General features: G+C 44.5%; 1 protein-coding gene across 32 annotated transcripts in view; it reads right to left on the bottom strand.

Moving 5' to 3' along the window:
* Positions 1-20,985, bottom strand: part of AOPEP (aminopeptidase O (putative)) — a 343,279-nt gene that overhangs the window by 251,155 nt on the left and 71,139 nt on the right. For all 32 annotated transcript variants that reach the window (XM_045043607.1, XM_045043608.1, XM_045043612.1 and 29 more), the window contains exons 4-5: positions 20,377-20,530; positions 12,731-12,976 (exon numbers count right to left, since the gene is read on the bottom strand). In XM_045043607.1, coding sequence (XP_044899542.1) covers positions 12,731-12,976; positions 20,377-20,530 — 400 coding nt within the window. The remainder of the gene's footprint in view (positions 1-12,730; positions 12,977-20,376; positions 20,531-20,985) is intronic.

Below are 20,985 nucleotides of genomic sequence, written 5' to 3'. Positions count from 1 at the left end.
CTTTCTGATCCATAAAACTACCAAATGTCTCCAAGCCTACCGAAGCAAGGGACTGATATCTGCCAAGAGCCTACTATGCACCAGCTGTTACACGTGATCTTATCTGATGCAAACGGGAGTCCCGGAGGTGAGCAGCCACAGAGATTTTACAAACGACTAACTGGGCCGAGTGTCACAACAGTCAGTGGCACAGCTGCATGACACACAGTCTTTCCTCACTCCAAAATCTGTGTCTCCTTCCATCATCTACGTCCCAAGGATGGAAGGACTGATATAGGCTCTGAAAAAGCGTGCAGTAACAGCACAATGGTTCAACAGGCTAACCAAAGAGAAATAAACCATGGGAAAGGATATTAAGTGCACCTCTTGCCCCTGCTTAAGCTCACAGTCTGTGCATGGGTCTACAGGTTTCTATTCCTCACCTCAAGCAAACAACCCACCATTAGAATCCACTTGCCCTTGGGGCGCCTGAGTGGCTCAGTTGGTTAAGCGACCCACTTCGGCTCAGGTCATGATCTTGCAGTCTGTGAGTTTGAGCGCACGTCAGGCTCTGTGCTGACAGCTCAGAGCCTGGAGCCTACTTCGGATTCTGTGTCTCCCTGTCTCTCTACCCCTCCCCTGCTCACACTCTGTGTCTCTCTGTCTCTCAATAATAAATAAATGTTAAAAAAAAAAAATTAAAAAAAAAAAAAGAAAGAAAGAATCCACTTGCCCGATGCCTCAGAGGCCAAGAGTGACAGAAGCCCAGGTCCTGATCCTGGCTGTCGGCACCTGCTGAGACTCATCGCCCCACAAGATAAACTCCTGGGCCAAGCAGAAAGCAGAGCTTGCCCTGCCGGGGGGCGGGGGGAGAATGGAAAATCATGACGGGCGCTGGGCAGACAGGCCTCTCTGAGTAGGAGGGATTCCATGAGGAGAGCCATGGCAGGGCTGGTCCTGAAGGTAGCTTCGGGGAGCCTGTGACAGCTGGGCCATCACAGGGCTGAGAGCTTGTCTGTGAGGATCAAATGACAGAATATATGCACGAAGACCCTCCGCAAGCTGGGAAGAGTTGGTCAATGGTATTACCATGTAAGAATTGGATCTCAAGTTGCTCAAAGCCACTGACTCACCTTTGCAATCCTAAGGTCTAATGATGCTTTGTCTGTACATGTGAAAAAGAAGTAGCCCTTGTAAATTCGTCAGGGCCCTGGGTTGTAAATGACAGAAAACCAACTCAACCAGCTTGGACCAAACAGAGCCCCGTGGGAAGGTTCGCAGACCCACGGGAAGAGCAGGGGCACACACATGAATGCCATTTCTCGCCCAGATTTCTGCTCCTCTTCCATTCTGAGACCAGGCTCCTCCTGCTAACAGAGACCCAGCCGGGTCACTCCCACCCCACACACTCCTCAGCCGCCTCTGCCCCTCATCTCCAACTGGGAGATCCCAGGGAGGAACTCATGCCCATCTTAAGGTTCCAGTACACAGGTGCCTCGGGGGAGAAGTTATGAACATGAGTAGCACGTGGCCGTGGGAGGGAGGCACTGTGAGGTACAGCCATGGCCTGGGAAGGTTCCTGGGGTCTGAGGATGACAGGCTGACAAGCACCAGTCTCCTCTCAGACCCTGAGTCAGACCTCGGTGAGACCCCCTCCTCTGGCCACCTCTGTGAACACATTGTGCTGGTGGCAATGCCGGTTAGGTGACTGTCTAGATCTGGGCCTCTGGAGGAAGTATTACAGAGCGAGAAGATAGACACTTGGTCTTGAGTCTTGACAACAAGCACCTTCTTTGTCATCTCTTCTTTTAGAAATGAATTTGACCTGAACCAAAAATGTCTGGCAGTTCTATTCTGCTGCCTTCTTCAGCGTTTTTTGGGAGGGGGACAGACTTCCTTCAACAACTTGGGGCCTCAGACATGGAAGCCACAGAAGAGGCATTCCTCAGGTGAAGAGCCATCATCTGTATCCTCAAATAACATGAAACTACCCTGGTGCTGGCAGGCACGAGGCTGGATCCAATGGGCTCCTTTTGTTCGTCTGTTCACTCTCCTCACCCCAAGTTCCAGCACCACCATGCACAGCTCAGAAGCAGAGGGGAGACTCGAAGTTGTAAAAGATAAATTTCAAACAGATACAACAGAGGTGACCCTGGACCACATAGGTAAGGTAAGACTCCTTCCCAAACATGTCTCCCCAGATAGCACTGAAGCTGAGGAGGTGCCCCCGCCCCCTGCCCTGGGGAAGGGGGCCAGGCTGCAGGGTCCTGGAGGCTGGCAGGCTTTCTGGGCCCGATTTCCTGCGGTGGCCTGGGGCCTGAGCCCCCTACCAGGCAGTGTGCCCTGCTGAGCTCTGGGGCCCATAATCTCTTGATTGCTTGCAGCTCTGCAAGAAGATATCAAAGCCAGGAAGAAATGGTTTGAAGCCAAACAGAGGGGTGAGAGAGCAGGAAAGGCTGATTGGGGGTGGAGGGAGTCTGGAGGGGATGGGTGGGGAGGGCCTGAGGGTGGGGAGGGTTAGGCCAAGGGAGAAGAGAAATCAGAATTAAATGAAAACAGTGTCTGTAGCTGGGCCCCTTTCAGTAAAGTCCTGCCATGCATGCATTAACCCTCCATCGATGAAAACAAAATCCAGGGACCTGGGGCTGGCCTGCTGGGGCACATAAAGCTTAGGGGATATAATATCTTCCAGGTGGGTGTGCCCAGAAGCACACAAAGGTGCTTGACAGGTCGTTTAAAACTGACTGTCAAGGTCAAAACAACACCACCTGCAGGTACAACTAAAATGTCTTCATCCATCCCCTCCTCTGGGTTCTCTGTTGTTGTTTGTTTTAAACCAAAGCACAGTTTGAGCGGCAGACAAGCCTGACAACTGTTCAAACATATGTACGTGCAACTTATTAGCTTGCAAATGGAGGTATCTGGAGGCTAAAAACAAGGGGTGGGGGGAACAAGTTAGCTGCCATCTCAGAGGGGGTGAGGGGAGGGGGTCTCAGTTGTAAATGGCTGGGCTGGAGGATGAAGGCCTTTATCCACGGAGCGTGCTCCTGATGCGGTATTTGGAAACGCTGTTTTGCACTGACGGTGCGCTGAGCAGAGGCGGTTATTATGAAAGGAAGGGGCCCTTGCCCTTGAGATCTGTTTATTTTGCAATTAACCAGGACTAAGAGAGGCCCCTTCTGAACCTTCTGCTTGCGGGCCTAAAATTTAAACGCCCACTGCTGCCTAGGTGCCCAAGGAGTGCAAGAAAATCCCAAGCTTATGACTAACTAGCTCTTACATCAAAAAGAAAATATATGTGTATGTAAATTGCTAAATGAAATTGAATCACCTCCACTCCTGTTCAGCATAAAAACTCAGCATAAAAACCTAATTAAATCAATGAAGGTTAGGGCTCTAAGACACTCTGCAGGCGATTCTAAATCGGCCCCTTCCTTTTTCCTGGGATCCTGGCCTGTCACTGGGTTCAGCTCCTCCAGAACACCCCTTCCTTTCGAGTAACAGACAAGCAGGGAGCCTTACCATGGAGCATCCCTGCTATCCTCTTTCCTCAGTCTGACATTCTCACCTGAGAGAAGATGGCAGGGTGTGGAGTCTCAGAGCTTCCCAGGAGAATTTAACCTGTCCAGAGATGCCTGCCAACCCTGCACAGTCCCCAGTGCACACACTGCTCTCTAACACCTGAGCAGAATCACCTGTGTGGACGTGTTAAATTTGCTGATGGCAAGACCCCACTGCAAACCCATCGAATCTGAGTCTCCGTGGTGGGACCCAGGTTCTAGGGATGCCAGGGCTCTAGCCAATCCACTAGATGCAAGGAGAAATTTTTCTCATCCTATCTCATTTCCATTTTTGTGTGCATTTTAAAGTGTGCCCAAGTATATTAACGCTGTATGAAATGTATATAACTTATAAACACCTGTAAATTCCTCGTGCGGGTGACAGTTCAAAAAGAGATGTAGAATCAGAAAAGTGTAGGGCCTCCTGCACTAAACTGTGAGTCCATCTTCCTCACTGCGATAAAGCAAGGCTCTCACCAGTGCCTGACACATGGCAGGTCCTCAACTGACACTGACACTGACACAATGAAAGGTGGATTCCACAGCCAGCTGTACAGTGGGCTCCAAGATATTTTGGAATAGAATCCCTTCTCAAAGTTCTGTTTTGAGGAGGTTTTTTTGAGACCATAAGAGGACTGTACACTGTAAAGGAGAAACCCTGGGCACATAAGGAGGGATACTGCACCTTCTGGCCCATCTTCAGTAGGCACATATACACCAGGATATTAAATCAGGATAATAGGATATTAAAGGCTTTCTTAGAAGTCCTCCAGCAAAGACTCCATTTTAACTCTGTTTAATCCATTCATTTCCTGAATTAATTACGCCACAGTTCCTTTTCCCACATTATTAACATTCCACAAAACTAGTCTTCCTTGGAACCTACTGTAGAAAACCCTAATTTAGGCTAAAGGTCTCCTACTTCCTTGCAGCCACAGAATCACCAGCATTCATCATACCTGTCCATTGATATGCATCTACTGAATGAATTCTTGGCTTTGCCCATCCAGGCCTTTCCACCTGCCAGCTTTCAATAGGATGTTCAGAAATTGCACATGTGTGATAAAAGCCAGGAACTGCAGCTGGCTCATTCTCAAAGCAGGTTCTCAGGGTCTCTTCTTGGAGTGGACCAACTCAAATATGAGGATCTGCCAACCACAGTCCCCACAACTCAGCAAGCTGGCCTCTAAGGAATAAAGGCCCAGTGATGGGCCCCCAGGATCACAAGAGCACCCCCTCTTCTTTGCCCATCCCAAATCCTGGCTGAGGAGCCCAAGTATCATTCACACTTTCCTGAAATGGAATTCTAAGTTTTCCATTTTCTGGTGAGAAGGGGAGGTGGTTATTTTCAGCAAGCTAACTGGGAAAGTGAAGGGCAGATCTGGCATTCTGTCTTCCCGGAACAATGTCTAGACTTTCTGAGGAGTCACCTCTATAAATAGCATGGTTAGTTAACTAAGAAATATAACATGCTCTACTCTGAGCTCCACTCGGGTTAAATCAGGGTGAACTTTTGCATTGTACCCGCAAGTCCCACAAAGCAATCAATTTCTTAAAAAGTAATCCATTTTCGAAAGGATCACATCTTTGGCCTTTTAAAGTGAATACTACTTTTTATAAAAGGTAGCTAGCACACTCTTCCAGTTACATTTCAGTGGTGGGGTAAAGTGACAATCACCCACTTTATGCACACAGGCCTCTGTGGCTCAGATGTCGGGGGGTTGCAGGTGCATATTGGCTGTAATACAACAGAGGCAATGTTCCCACCGAGCAGAGCTATTCATGCATTGTGCCTTGCTTGAGGACTGTTTCCAGAGTTGGTGTTTTCCCCCAAAGGAGTCTACTCCATGCCCACATACATATATAATACAGTCCAGAAGCTGGTAGCATTTGCTCACTCTGTGTAGTGGTCTGAGGAGTGAGAACCCACAAGGTTGGGAACATTCCAACTCAGGCAAATTTGCGCACTGAATTCCATTGTTCTTTTTCAGCCAGGGAGTGTATGTTCTATTTAGTAATGATGCTTCTGTGGAGAAATAAGTGGGAGGGGGGAAAAAATAAAAGTCTTTTCTTTGCAGTGGAAAAATGGAAAGGTAGTGCCGACTGGCCATCTCAGGCTCAAGGGCTGGAAGAGATTAGGGGCCTATGGAGAGAAGAAGATTACAAATGTAGGCACAGGGATGATTGCTTCAGGAAGGCCTTTCAAAGGCCTGACAACTTCTCTTGAAGGATGGCCCCAGCAGTGTTCTGTGAAGGTAGGACTGTCAGTCTATGTGTGTGGAGAACAGTTCAAAGAAAACAAAACACTTAAGCCTAATCTTTCAGAGGGTGAGGAATCGTGGCGTAATGATGATAAAATGCTACTTCTGGGTCTGACAAGCCGCACAGCTGTTTGATGGCAAGAAGAAGATTCTGGCTAAGCCAAAAGCTGTGAGTTCACTCTGCTGTTGTTCCAACAGAAGAGAGAGAGAGAGAGAGCCTGGCCCCAACTTACTCATGTGATCCAGGAATCTGCCTGGTTACCCAGACTCTGTGGCTGCCTCAAAATGGGCCCATGGTGAAAGCTGAGCTTCAGGTAGACTCCATGACACTAGGATTCCCAGGGAGAGACCCTGAAGCAAATACATACACCTCAGAGAGGGTTCCAGAAAACACTCACCTAAGTCTGAACCCCAGACTCTGACAGCCATCCCGTGATGAGGCCGTTTTACTTCTCTCTCAGACGTGCTGGCTTTAAGTGACTTGGAGGCATCAAAGATCCTCCTGCACCTGCGCCATGAAGAACGGAGCACACATACACCTTCTCACTACCTGCCCCACTCAGTATGAACTCGTATTGTCAAAACTAACCAAATAATCACGGCCAAGGGCTTTCAAGGTCTCAGAAGAATGTGACTGTAGGAATACCAGTTTCTATTTCAAGAAAGAAAAACAGAAGAACTAGAACACGTTAGACCCTTCTCTGTAAGACAGTATGGAAAAGAAGTCAGATAATTTTCTCAAGAAGAAAAATAGAGATCAAAAACGAAATGGAGGAATGAACACAAAGGAAGCCACAAAGGGGACACTTGTGAGCTAAGCCTCCTTGCGTGGGACGTCACCACTCACCCACATGTTGCTTGTTCATCACTATGGCAAGGGCTGGCGTGCCAGTAAACACAGGATTAAAGTCTTTCAGGAAAAAGAGAAGGATGGTTCGAGCTGCTTTCTATCATTCACACCCACCTACTTGAAAAAACACAGAAGCGTTATGCTGGAAAACACGGGAACGAAATGCCCCTTCAAGACATTTTTAAAACCAATCCACTCAGAAAGAAATTTGAGAATTTGAGAGTTTGGGAAACAAACAGCAACAACAAAGAAACAAAACCCACACACAGACCCCCCAAATCCTCAGCACATCAGAGAGAGGGGAAGAGCTGGCAGCCTTGGTGAACAGAAAGGTGCCCTCATTTACGGCTCAAATCAGATTCCTGAATGGAAGAATCACTACAGTTGCATCCTGCATTGAAACCATGGGGTCACATCCCCTAAAATTTAAAGGTCTATTTAAAAATATGGCGGTTTCGGTTTGGGGGGAGGGGGTGAAAAAATTCAAGTAGAAGCCAACAAAGAACAAGCAAAGAAAAATTCCCAAAGCTGTGAAACCTTGCTACTTAAGATAATGACAGAAATTTATGACTGCTTCCTTCCCCGGCAAAAAGGAGCACAATTAGAAGGCTGAAAACAACAGGCCCTTTGTACCAGCATGTTATGTTTTGCTTATTCTATTACACACTGGCTGGGAGATAAGAATAAACAGGACAACACCCTGTCTAACCCCAGGAGGAGGGGGCGGAGGGAAAGCTGGTGACGTTCATTCTTGGGCATGTATGTGCACACCATTCATTCCCAAATTGAGGTACTTGAGAAAATTGTGCCTGCAATAGTCAGGAACTAGTATAAGCACCCAGAAGCCTTTTATTGCACAATCACATCTTTTAGGATAAGCCATGTATAATAGGGAGCTTTATAGTTTTTCTCTGCTGTGAAGTGCACTGAAGATATTTAAGTAATTAGTGATTATTTCTCTATGCTCTTTATCGATCCTATTTTTGTTCAGTCTTTGAAAAACTTAAAAATTAGGATGAGTAGGGGCACCTGAGTGGCTCAGTTGGTTAAGTGTCCTACTCTTGGTTTCGGCTTGGGTCATGATCTCATGGGTTCGTGGGATCGAGCCCTGTGTCAGGCTCTGTGCCAAGTGTGGAGCTTGCTTGGGATTTCCTCTCCCTCCCTCTCTCTCTGCCTCTCCCCCTCAAAGTAAGTAAGTAAGTAAGTAAATAAGTAAATAAATAAATAAATAAATAAATAAATAAAATTAGGATGAGAGCATATAAACACAGCCTCCTTCCCTGGATCCAATGTGTCAAAAAAGCTTGGAAGGAATCAATCAGCCACTGGGAAAGCCCATGTGGTGGCCTGAGACTGTTCTCTCTTCTCCACAAGAGGAGAGTTGCCAGTCCTTGCTCCAGGTGTTCTGATGTCCGCGATGGAGAAGTCTGCTCAAGGACAGCAAATGCTAAGCCAAGTCAGGTTCTAACTAGCCAATCACAAGATGGTATGGCACTGTTGGTCCTCACAAAACGGAGAAAAGATCTGACTTCTCTTGCAGCTCTCTCCCCATAACACCTCACTGCCTGGAACCATCAATCCCCACTCAATCTCTGCCATTTCTTGGTCGCTCTTCCTAGTGCTCCTCATGAGGGTGTGCAGGTGGCTCGGTGACCCAAGCACTGAGGGACCATGGAATCTCCTGGCACCCAAAATGAGTTTATGGAAGGAGCTAAGAGAAGCCATTCTAAAAGCTCACTGCTCTCTTTCTGCCCCTCCAGCCCATTTCAGTGGTTCTCATCTCGGGGCCTTTGGACCTGCACTACCTCAGCCTGGTGGTTGCTTTTCCACCAGACCGTCACAGGCTGGCTCCTTTCTGTTCTTCTGTCTCATAGCAAACATCACTCTTTAAAGAAGTCTTTGCCTCCCCTCCCTAACGATCACCCTGTCACTTACTTGGTTTTCATTCTTCATAGCACACATCTTAGTTTCTTGTTTTTAAGTATACGATTTTCTCCCCTGACCAGCATGTAAGTTCTGCAATGACAGAGATCTCATCAATCTTGTTCACCCCCATAGACTCAGCATCTTAAATCCTACCTGGCACACAGTATGTGCTTAATAGAAATTTACTGAAAGGATGACTAGATAAATAAATAGGCAAACAATGGTCAAACAAGACAATCTGCTATGAAACCAGTGGAAAAACAAGTCAAAGCAGAATTGTCACCTAATGTCAACCACAATGCCACTGTATTTTTTTTTCAATTTTCCAAGCCGAACCAGGGGTGAAGCTACATGCAAACAGTAGATCTGAGAAGGAGACTCACAGAAAACACAGCTTTTTTTTTTCCAGTGCTCTAAACACAAAACCGCTCTGAAATGATGGCAGAAGATTCTTGAAATTCAAATAGAGGAGGAAAAAAAAGAATGTATTTGGATGTCAGCAAGGTAGTTCTGCCAACCTAATTATGCCCCGTGACATGTAATTGTGAACCGCTGAAAGACAAATGGCAAAGCAAAGCATTTATTATAAACACACACAGAGGTAAGACTGAGGTGTTAATTTTTAAGCAACTGTCATCAATCTGGTTCCAGGATATTATTCCATTAACATTATTATTATTATAACAAAGAATGTAAGCACGATGATGAGTTCCTTTCATGTATTTCTCAATACCTGGGAAACGAGGCTTACTCGTCAATCTCTAGCTGAGACACCTGAGAAAAACATGAGGACACAATGAAAATGGCAGAACACTAATTATACCCACACAAAGAGAGTGGATCTATACATTGGAGATTCACTTAAAATGCATTCACGTCTTTGGCTAGACACCCTATTACTCAATCCAAGAAAGGTATACTCCTTATATGGCAGATTCAACCTCCATGGAAGGCACAAGCAAAATGAAACAAACAGAAAGCGTACACGCACCAAGTGAGAAAATTAAGGGAATGGGACTAGTCAGTAGTGTCTCAGGGGCAAACCGGTGATTCTTCTCAGAATCAGAAGAGAATGAAAGCATCTCTCCCGGGAACAGTGACTGAGAAAAGGAGGTTGATAAGTAATGGCTCCTATGATATTAAAGGTGACCCCAAAAATGAGGTGCAGTTCTTTCTTTTTAATTTTTGTTTTAATGTTTATTTATTTTTGAGAGAGACGGAGACAGAATGCGGGTGGGTTAGGGTCAGAGAGAGAGGGAGGCACAGAATCCGAAGCAGGCTCCAGGCTCTGGGCTGTCAGCACAGACCCTGACGTGGGGCTTGAACCCACAGGCCATGAGATCATGACCTGAGCTGAAGTTGGACGCTCAACTGACTGAGCCACCCAGGTGCCCCTCTGAGGTGCGGTTTTGATAGATGTTCTAGTTACTGCTATGTTTGAAAAGCCCGCCAAATTCTAAAACACTGTGTACGTGTCGTTTGCCTTCTTATAAATTGATTTGTCATTATCATATGTTCAAAGTATCATATTATACAAGTGTGTTTCTCCCTACTTTACTGAAATACCAGAATCAGGCTCCAAACAGACTCAGAGAGGAGAGTTTTAAGATTTTTCCATACAAACTACGATGTGTAATATTTGAAATACAGTAGAATCTTTATGGATATCATCCAAAATTTTTGAAAACTCTTGAAAATGGTTACCAAAAATTTACCCATTTTAGTTCATGTGGGAATGTTTAATGCCATTCACCAAAAAAGAATACTACAATGGTAAAAAATGGTATTCATTATGATTAAGACCTAATCACTCGAGAAGTCCAGAGGTATGGAATTTATGATCTTGCTTACATGTTTATAAATGTGGACTCGGCAAAGAACCATTTAATCTACCAAGAAATCCTTTGATCTCTAGTGCATTGCAATTAACAGGACAATGGCAAGTTTCAGTGCAGAGGTCTTTTTGGATGGCTCCTACTACACTTGGGATTTCTCTGTTCCTATTTAGGGTACAGGGTTGACCTACAAGACTGTCATTTTTTGTTCCAACTTTGCTTTTACAGAGCCCCAAGCAAAGCCCTGACCATAAATAAGGCAGCAGGGCCCCCGGAGCCAGCTGAGTCATAAACCCCACTCACTCGCATGTGGCTCAAGGTGTTGGGATCCCGCGAGAGTCAAGCCAAGCAAGTGGAATCAATTTAGGCCACAGTTAGGAAAAACAGAGTGCTCCCCCCACCCCTGGCTGGCAGTGGAAGATACACAATCCCCCCTCCACAGCTCAAATATGGGGAACTGTAACTAAGCCCAGGAAAACATCTAGACCAGGGCAGACTACTTCCACAGTCTAAAAGGGAAGAAAAAAATGGGGGGAAAATGATATTTGACAACCAACCACAAAATTTTAAATGTACGGGTCTCCTGTTTTTAAAGCATAAAAACGGTCTTGTTGCTGCTGAGTTATAACCATCACATTTTCTGACATTTGTGCCCAGTACCATTTGGCCTTAGGGTTCTTAGGCTTATTACTTTCAAAATACAGAGCAAAGCATGTTTAAGTCACTTTAAATATCTCAAAGAGCAGCAAACCCACTGCCTACCTGCTTGGGCACGCAAACTCGAAAAGAGAGGCTTTCCAGAATGGCCTGCAGGTCAACAAATTCTGGTTTTGGCAGACTGCTGTCAGGAAGGAGCTACAGAAAATGAGGTCCTCTGTACGAAAAATGCTCTGCCTTTGGTTCCCTCACGTCAGAACTTGGAACTGTTAGCAAACATGCCCTGAAAAGCTACAACTCTCATAAAGTGCTAAAAACTCCCAAATAAATAGAGCCCCTCAAAACTAGGTACAAATGAGAAACATTTAATGAACAACCCTTTCTTCGCCAATAATTCTGCTTAAATTAAGTCCAGCAGACTCTTCAAAGGGACCAAAGAATCCCCCTTGTTAAGACAAATTCTATATATAGACATCCAAAACAATATTGATGCACATAACCAAATATATATAATTATCCTAGTTTCTACGTTCTCATTATCTTCATAAATACAGGATAAAAATCAGCCAAAATGACTTTCTCAGACCTCCTCAAGGATTAAGACTAGCCAGCCAGCTTTAAAAAGTATACGTATGTAGTAAAGATCAAAAGCAAATGTTCTGGTCAGTTCTTTTCTACTCATGGGTCTTACTAAGAATGTATGCAGTTTTCAGGGAAAACACCACAAATGACAGCTGTTCAAAAGCATGGAAATTAATTGGCAGCAGGAATTTCCTTGACTAATAGGGAAAAACTTAAAGTCACATGTTTTGATGAGCTTATTTTTCCTATCTTCAGTCAAGCATATTCACTGTTAATGATTAAGATTTTCACATAGAAATATAACCAAGTGAAATCCTGAGTATGTAACAAGTAAAATGCTGAGTGGAACACAGGTACCTATTATTGAAGGAACAATAGCATTAACGAATGGGTTTTAGGTGTCAGTAATATATAGGGAAAGGTTCACCTTGCAGGCCTGGATTATCCACGAGAACTAAAGTGAGAAAACAGTAAGAATAATGCATTTATTACATTAAAAAATATTAGCAAGACAAGTGACCCCCCCCACTGCCCCACCCCCCGGTAAGCCATCTGCTTTGAGCTGTTTTTCCAGCAGTGGTGATGGATTTACACTGATCCATCCACAGTCTCTCTGACACAGGGGCTCTCAAGTCGTTGCCCTTATGACCAATGGCGAGAATGGATGAGACAGCTGGTCAGGATTAGGCGAGCAGCCTGTGGCCCAGGAACTAAGTCGTGTTCCTCTGCCCAGAGTTGTGACCTTGGGCCCATTAGCATTATGCTCTCACCACAAGCTAACCAGTCACTCATCAGCCACGATCCAACATACATCACTCTGGGGGCACAATGTGTTTTCAATCCAAGCAACAATGTGAGCTTGTTATTTTCAGAGCAGCTGATTGAGCCCACGACACCCAAAGGCTCCTGCATGGTGGAGGCTACACACAAACTGTCCCTCGAGGCAGCAATGAGATGTCCAAGCATGAGCAACTGTGGCCCTTCCATCCTAATGGAGCCCTGACAGAGCCCAGGGAAAGCAAGAAATAGTCAAAGGATGTCCAAAGCATGTTATCCAAGTGCCACAATAGAAAAACGTACCTGGCCATCCCCAGACTCGGAAAATTGCCGGGGACGATGAGTATGTCCAGCCTGGAGAACGGGTGTGTTCCCAGGACACGGTGTGCTGCTGAGAGGCAAGGAGGGACCAGTTGCAGAAGGGTCTCTTGGCAGGCACCCTTGAGGCACAGTGGGGCAAAGACCCGATGAGGAATAATTTCCTGGATAGTGGCAGAAGGATTCTGGAAGCGGCAGGGGTATTCCATGTGACCACAAATGCCAACATACCTGGGAACAACACGAAATAAATAGATGCACTTTATGGTAAATCAGGTTTATTCTTGCCATGGAGGTGGGGAACTCTCACAGACATGCACAACTTCTAAGAGACGGCAGTTCAGATGGGCTCACGATCAAGACAGTTCAATGGAATTCTTGGCTTGTCTGTTTCTCTGCAGCAGTGAAAAACTATAGGTCAAAATACTTATTGATGTGCTGAATTGACCGAGTAGCTTCAATCTAAACTAAGTGAAAGTACATTTTCCTACTTATTTTAGAGTAAACAAGGAAAACCTCCCAAGCCTCAAAACAACAAAACAACCCCCTCCCGAAAATAAAAAGCAAAATTTCTGCCCCTCAGAAATGTGCTTTTCAAGTATCACCATGGAAAAAAAATCTCCAAATCAGAAACAGTTCATAACTTAGAAAGGCAAGGATGGTGCAAAGCCAAATTAAGGATCCCATTCTAGAATTTCCTAGAATAAAAAATGAACCAAATGACAGGACAGGTTTCGACTTTCCAAAAGAACCCAGTCCATTTTACTAAAAAAGTAATCCAGATGCTCATGTTAAAAGCCATCAGAAGTTGTGCTCTTATGGAATACAGAGACACTTTTTTATTTTCCCCAATCCACTTTTGATACAAATTGAACAGAATCAACCTTTTAAGGAAACAGATCAGAGCTCAGCCTGTACCATCTGATCGCTGCCAGTTATTCTGTCAAAGGTGGAGCTGAAAAAGAATTCTTAGAACTTGACTCACAGGCCTCGAGAGAACTCATCTACCCAAAGAAACCCACATCAAAGGGAACTCTATTTTTTTGCCTGTTAGCACGTCCTTTATTCAAACACAATGGAAAACCCCTCTAATTTTAATTTACAAATTATAATTTTACCTATGGGTGCTTGTTGGATTCACAGTGAATAATGAAAAACCTTAAAATGCTGGCATGTCCCAATAGGGGCAGGCCACAACAATAATTCCTCTCCAAGTTTCTGAAGTGGCTTTCACTTATCCAAGGCCAGCACTGCCCAAGGAGATCCACACAGCTATGGAGATGAGCCTTGCCCTCCCACAGCCTGGTGCATAGAACACAGCTTCCAGCACCAGTGACATTTCACCGCTGTTGAGGGTAAGAAAAATGGGTGGAGACCCGTAAACACTTCTGCCAGGATAAGGCAAAAGGGAGAATATAATTATTGACATTGAATGCTAGCCAAAGCCCCTGGGTTGATAACCTTGCTTTATGGAGAAAGTGACTTAAGGTGCCTGTTGGTAAACATTTACCTGAAAAGGCTTCAAATGTCCACCTAATGACAAGTACTGTACTGGTGTATACATTCAAAGGTCTCATTAAGTAAAGAAGTCTATTTATTAAGGGGTGCCTGGGTGGCTCAGTTGGTTGAGTGTCTGACTATTGATTTCAGTTCAAATCATGATCCCAGGGTAGTAGGATCAAGTCCCACACCGGGCTCCACGCTGAGCATGGACCCTGCTTAAGATTCTTTCTCTTTCTCCAACCCCCTTCCCCTGCTCACGTGCTCTCTGTCTCTCTAAATAAATAAATGAATAAAATAAAAAAGAAAGCCATTTATTGAGTTAACCACCTAAGATATTTACATAGGGATATAACGGGCTATAATAATTAAAGCTTACACTTCCTGAAAAACTTTCAGAGCACATTAAATAATAGAGAAACTGGAGGTGCGGAGGCATCTTCAGTAGAAATTTTACAATACAAGTTTACAGTACAAGTTTAAATTCTATGTGTCAAAGCACAATTTCGCAACGAGGCATTCCACTGGCCTATCTAGACACATACCACGGGGCCAGACTATTTCCTGCAGCCAAGAAAGATCAGAAAATAATTTGAGGTATCAAAAAAAGTCAACTTGTTGAAGAGAAAAGGTGAGTTAAATTCTCTCTGGACATGAACGGCACTAGCCAGGGGGAATGAAGGTTATTCCAGTTGTGTGTATTAGCACCATTTTTTAATAATCAAAGCCTGGGAGAAAATGCAGGACTTTAAGGTAATCAACCTATAGATAAATGAGACTATTAAGGCTCTCCCAATAAAAATGTATGTGGCATCAGGGAAGGCCACACATAAGTTCCAACGTCGGGATCAGGAAAGCTGGGCTTCAGTGGCTGTTCTCACACGGGCTAACTGTGATGTGAGGCAAGCAACTCAGTGCCCAGGGCTCCTTTCTCGTCTCTAATGTGGTCTCATGAAAATGGCTGCAGGGGGAGGGGAGGAACTGACCGGAAAGGAGGTGAGGGAACTACTGGATGCTGGAACGTCCTCTATTAGTTTAGGGTGTAAACAATTGGCAAAAACTCAGACTTAAAATCTGTGCACTTTGTTTTATGTTAATTATACTTTCGTTAAAAACAAACAAAAAAAATGGCTTCCAAGGTTTCTTCTCGTACTGTGATTCTCTGACAACTCTCCACATGAGGCCCTCGCCCCTCTTCTTATTGTACGTTTATGAAGTCATGAATAGTCCTCTATGAAAGCAGTATGAACTCAAAGATGCTTTTCTCACACTCACCTTCGACCGTTCATTTCTATAGCTGTGCCTGCTCCAACCCACTCTTAGTATCATCAGCAAGTCAAGCATTTGTAAATAGCTATTCCCTGTGCCCAGGCTCATAATCAGGGTAAACATTTTAATAGTTAAAGATTAATAATAAACGCTTGATTGTTATTTATAAATAATCCATACTGATGAGAATTAAGAATAGTAAACAATAACTCCTACCACAACTGCTATTGAACATTCACTGTGTGCCAAGAACTGTTCTGAACACTTTATGTGCATTATCCCAATTAATCCACACAGCATTCCTGAGGAATAAGAACTGTTCTTTTCATCACATCGTGAGTCATCACAAGCTCCTCCCTCCCGACCTTCCTTCCCCACATACTCCGTTAATCTTCTTGAGTAAATTTGGATCCTAGATTTTTCTAGAAGCTGAGCTCAGCTGCTCTGTGGTTCTCTGGTTTCCTGCTCCTCCTTGTCAATATTGCCCATTAATATTGCCAAGAGTGGGAAGAACTGGTGAAATAAATGTTAGGTTGGTAAATGATGGGAACCAGACCACTGGTTCCCTCTCCTGCGATTCCTGGGCTGAAATCATTTCACATGAGGTCTTTCCAAGGAAGAAGAGTGACCAGGTTTTATTCAGAATCACAAGATTGGACACTGCCTACAGAGGTTCTCCTCTGGTCCTCCTCTTGTTTCCAGAATGAGATGTATGGAAACTAGCTGACAAAGACATTTCCCTGTCATAGGCTCAAAAGGAATCACCAAAATTTCCCTTAGGGATGCAGGTCCTTTTTTGACAGTTCAACTCAATCATTTAGTAATGATTTCCTGCATTCTTGCTCTACTCGAGGCACCCCAAAGGTGTACCACGTATACACATAGGAATAAATTTCTGACCCTACCTTTGAAGAGTTTACAGTTTTAATGGAAGAAAAAAATTAAAATTCTGGTACATACAATGACACTCTAAGATGTTTGGACAATTTATTAACATATTTTAGCAAGCAGAGTAGATGCTTGCATACCGTAAAAATCACAAGTGTTCAAAATGCCACCACCAGCCACCAGTGAGCTGTTGGCAATGATGACAATACATATGCAGTGATGCAGTCATATCTGAAAGCTGGATGCATTTCCTAGGGGAATTCTCATATAATGCAAAGCAAAATGCAGGATGTACAATAAAAGCCAGAAAGCTGAAATATACCAGGGTGCTAGAGCTGGAGAAATCAAACCAAGCCAGGAAGATTTGGAAAGGCTTCTCTACAGCAAAGCGTGTACTGGAAATTGGCATCTTCCCCTATGATTTATATATCATTCGTTCTTTCCTAGCCTTCCAAAGACACAGAAATAGGGCCTCACCCTGCAAGGTTCACAAGGCAACTTTCCACAGACTCCACAACTCTGAAGAAAACTGCTTCCCCCCCACCCCCCGCCCAAGCTTTCCCTTCTTTAGGATGAGCAACCTCAATGCCTTTTCTTTGTGGTGCCTATTTTCCACGCTTTTAATCATTTTTCCTGAGTTTCTCTGGACTTTATCCAAGTTTCCGTGTCATGCTTAAATTGTATGGGCCCAAAGCAAAGACAATGCTTTAACAAAGGCCTCCAGAGGTTAAACATAATAAAAAGATTCCTCTGTGGCCAGAGAAAGTTATATTGCAGCCGAAGAAAATTAATAAAACTTTCAATGGTTTACCTAAGTGCCTTCTAATTAACGTATTTATGAAAATGCTCACCCAGAGTGGGCTGGAGCACGTGTGGAATTGAGCTGGAAGAGGGAATGTTCTTCCTATAATTTAGCCCACATGAACAGTGATCAAAAGTTCAGTGACCAGTACTTTGGCCAAATTTCTGGGACCCAGATGAACACTTTAGGTAAATGAAAGCCTGTGGTATATAAGGCCCCTATAAAAGTTACATTTACGTGCATTGAACTGGTGGTCTTGGGATGGTTTGAAGTAGAAGAGGGGGGTGGGGAAAGCAAGGGGACCAGATGTGAACATAACCGAAAACACTGTTGCAGTTGGCACTTCAGAGTACCTTTGTTGGCAAACGTAGCATGGAGCCAGAGATTTAATGGATAAAAACACAAAGCTACCCTCTGATGACTAAAGACAGCACACATGAAGCACGCAGCCAGGGAAGGATTAAGCAAATGCAAGCTATTATTTTATCAGCAGTACATTTTTGATAGACAAGCACAGTGATAAATGAAGGGAAAACTTAGTCATAGCATGTCAGACATGGAAGGGAGTGTGGGAAGGACTCCGTTCCTCAGGCCTCTCCACACAAGGACATGCTCCCCTGGAGTGGCACCTCTGACCTCTCTCCAGCTGCTCTGATTGGCTTGGCCACTCTGGGCTGCCTCTTTTCCTATCTGCTTGCCCACAGACGGGGTACTTTTTGGCCAAGTGGCAGGCTGCGTGTATCTGTGTTGTGGAGGCCGGAAGCAGTCCAGGTAGGCAGGTAACTGGATGGGTAAGTTTGTCTAGTTTGGAAATGGAGTATTAGAAAGCCCACTGTGACTGTATACCTGAGTATTCCCAAGTCCAGCTTCTGTCAGTAACAAAACCTTTACTGTGCTCTGCTTCTATGGTGTCTCAGCTGGCTATAAACTCTAAAGGACAACATCCCCTTCCCCTGAACCCCAACGGGAATTTCAGATGCCATCTCTTCCCAGAATGCCCAAGGGAAATGGCCATGGCTTCCTCCTTCACAATTATGGGCACAAAGTGAAAAGCCATCTCCGTTGCTACGGGCAGTAGACAGAGCACATAAGAAGTGGTCCTGCCCGCTCCCCAACCTCGTATCCCTGGGAATATGGCTAGAAGGAAAAAATAACAAATGTCTTTCTTTGCCTTGCACTACAGCGCACGGTTTTCAACTGCACACCTCCTCTAACAGTCAAGCAGCCCTGAGGCTGTAGGTGAAGAGCACAGTGCTTCTTCATCATGAAGAATTTGACAACCCCAAGCAAAGTCTTTATTCTACAGAGCAGCACAGTACAGCTTTGCCCCAGGAAACCTACCCAACCAGTAGGGACAGCACCCTCATGCTCAAAGGCAGAATTCTCAATTTCTGTCTTCCGTTCCAAGGCGACTCATTCCAATCAATAAGAGTGACTCAGACATGGCAGTGACTCTCCAGGTGGGAAGGTGGATCAGACTCCAAGTAAGGCATGGACATTATACACAGTTTTTAAAACTCCCCAGGAAAGATTCTGAATCACGTCTATAGGGGATCAAGCCCAGATGGGAATCCAGGTGTTGTAACTCAGTAGAGATATGAACACGGACACATTGCTGTCTAAAACCTCAATACCTTTATCTATAAAATGGAGATAATAAAGCCTATCTATCTTATAGGCTTATCCTCAGGACTAATCAAGATGACATTTAAGTCAAGACTTTTCCTGATTTCAAGCATCCAATGACTTCTCTATCATTTTGGGATAAGCTAGGGTATGTTGCAATAACAAACATCCTCAGTGTTTCAGTAGCTTAACAACAGAAAAAAGTTTATTTCTTGCTCCTAACAAGTCCACTGAGGATCGCACTAACTCTCCAGAGCACCTGTCCTCCCTATGCAGAAATTTTGCCACCCAAAACAGAGTAGGCCACATTGGCCTACTCTGAGCTCAGTGGCAGGAAAGGGTCTCACGTGCAAGTAAGTATTCCCACGTGAAAGTAATAGTGTCACTTCTATCCACAACTCTCCTCTTCCCAAGAGTGCATAAATAAAATCCAATAAGCAATCTAGGATACTGTGTATAGCTCAGGGAAGACTAGTCCAAAATAGGCAAGTTACTAAGCAGGAAGTGGAAATCCCTTCCATTCCTCCAAAAAGCAAAATGCAAGCGGTAAGACATGCCTGTCATAGGAGAGGGCTCAATGGCTTTATGTCCTAACAGTACCAACCACCACTGCAACCACTGCAGTAAGAATGAAAACAACATGGCAAAACACAACCAACACAAGGGAATTTGCACTAAAAGCGTATCTTGGTTGGTTTACTCTGGGCTTTCTCTACCAGAAGGTACTGGACATAGTGACTGTGTATAAACAGGAAAAGTGGTTAAACTAAGCTGGGTGTACAAGTCCCAGGAATGAAGCATGATGCAATAATGCACAATTTGGACACTTCATACCTCCTATGTCCATTCCCTTCCTCCCTTTTGGTTCTCAAAGCTAGAAACAGTTGAAGGTCTGGGGAAGCTGCAAGTGAATATCCAATGGCCCATGCTGATTTTTAAACACTTTAAACCGATTTTCTCTGATCCACTTTGAAAAAGAAGGAATCACTACTCAAGTTAATGGAGTCCTAACCCAGGAGGTTACTTGTAACCATGACCTTGTGACAAGCTACCTTGTGTCCTGTGCTCCAAAGCAGACTGACAAGCCCCACTGACAGAGGGCCACCCCTACAAATGCACTGCTAACAGCAGTCCTTGGAACGAAAACAGTAGAGTGGCCTACAAAGTAATCCAGCAGACAAGCAACTCCTCTTTATTGTGTTTTTGACCAAATTGGCATTGAAAACCAAAATTAAAAAGTGTAGAAGGAGGGAAGGCATTGAATCTGAGGATTCTGTTGACTTAACCAAACACATAAAAATATTTCACCTGACTTCACAGCGGATTTCATATATACTTCTTTTCTTTTCTTTCTTTCTGCATAAACAATATGCCCACATTTCTGCCTCTCAACTCCCTTTCCCTCCCAGTAGGGTTTTCCTGCTTTGATTAATCATATTTTGGTTTAGTTTCTCAGCAGGGATGACTCACATTCCCAGTGCTTGGAATAAATGCATCATACTGCTCCCTTAAGTGTTTGTTTTTCAGCAAGTTCCCAAATACCAACCTGAAGTCGGCCTCGGAAGGTGACAGAGATCTCTCTGCTGCCAGATCATTGGATGAGCAGGTCTCTGGCTTCATTTCTGTCCAGGATCCCACTGCGATTGTGAAGGTGGAGGCCGGCATCGGCATGGTTACATAGTAATGCCAGCTTGAGCACCCTATAAACAGAAGGAGAAAAACCATAATGAGGCCAATGAATGGTTCTGGACGTCACTCTTTACCTTTTCGCTTTAGGCACTTAAAGAATTTGTGTGATAAGATGGCATGAGCTACTCCTGGAGATGGGTCATATCTACTGAAGGGGCATCACTGCAGTTCTCAGGCAGAGCCTAGAGGGATGACGGTTTCAGGGCAGCTAAGGAAGTTTGTATCTCCTTAAAGACCAGGGATCAGTTTGAAGCACTTCAAGTGAGGCTATAAATAAAGGGTAGTACTTGAGATGGTCACGTAAGGGCTACAAACACATAAAGGGCACAGGCTGTATGCTGCTATAGAGACAAGAACATCTTTTGTTCATACATATTGCCTAGAGCAGTGTTTGGCATAAAAAAAGATGCTCTGCTGAATACACAGATGAAGAAATGAACACATGAATGATCACTACTGTGTTACT

The sequence above is a fragment of the Felis catus genome, chromosome D4, assembly GCF_018350175.1.
Source record: "Felis catus isolate Fca126 chromosome D4, F.catus_Fca126_mat1.0, whole genome shotgun sequence".
Taxonomy (NCBI): Eukaryota; Metazoa; Chordata; class Mammalia; order Carnivora; family Felidae; genus Felis; species Felis catus.
The sequence above is the reverse complement of the archived record's forward strand: the minus strand, read 5'-3'. Positions and strand labels throughout refer to the sequence as shown.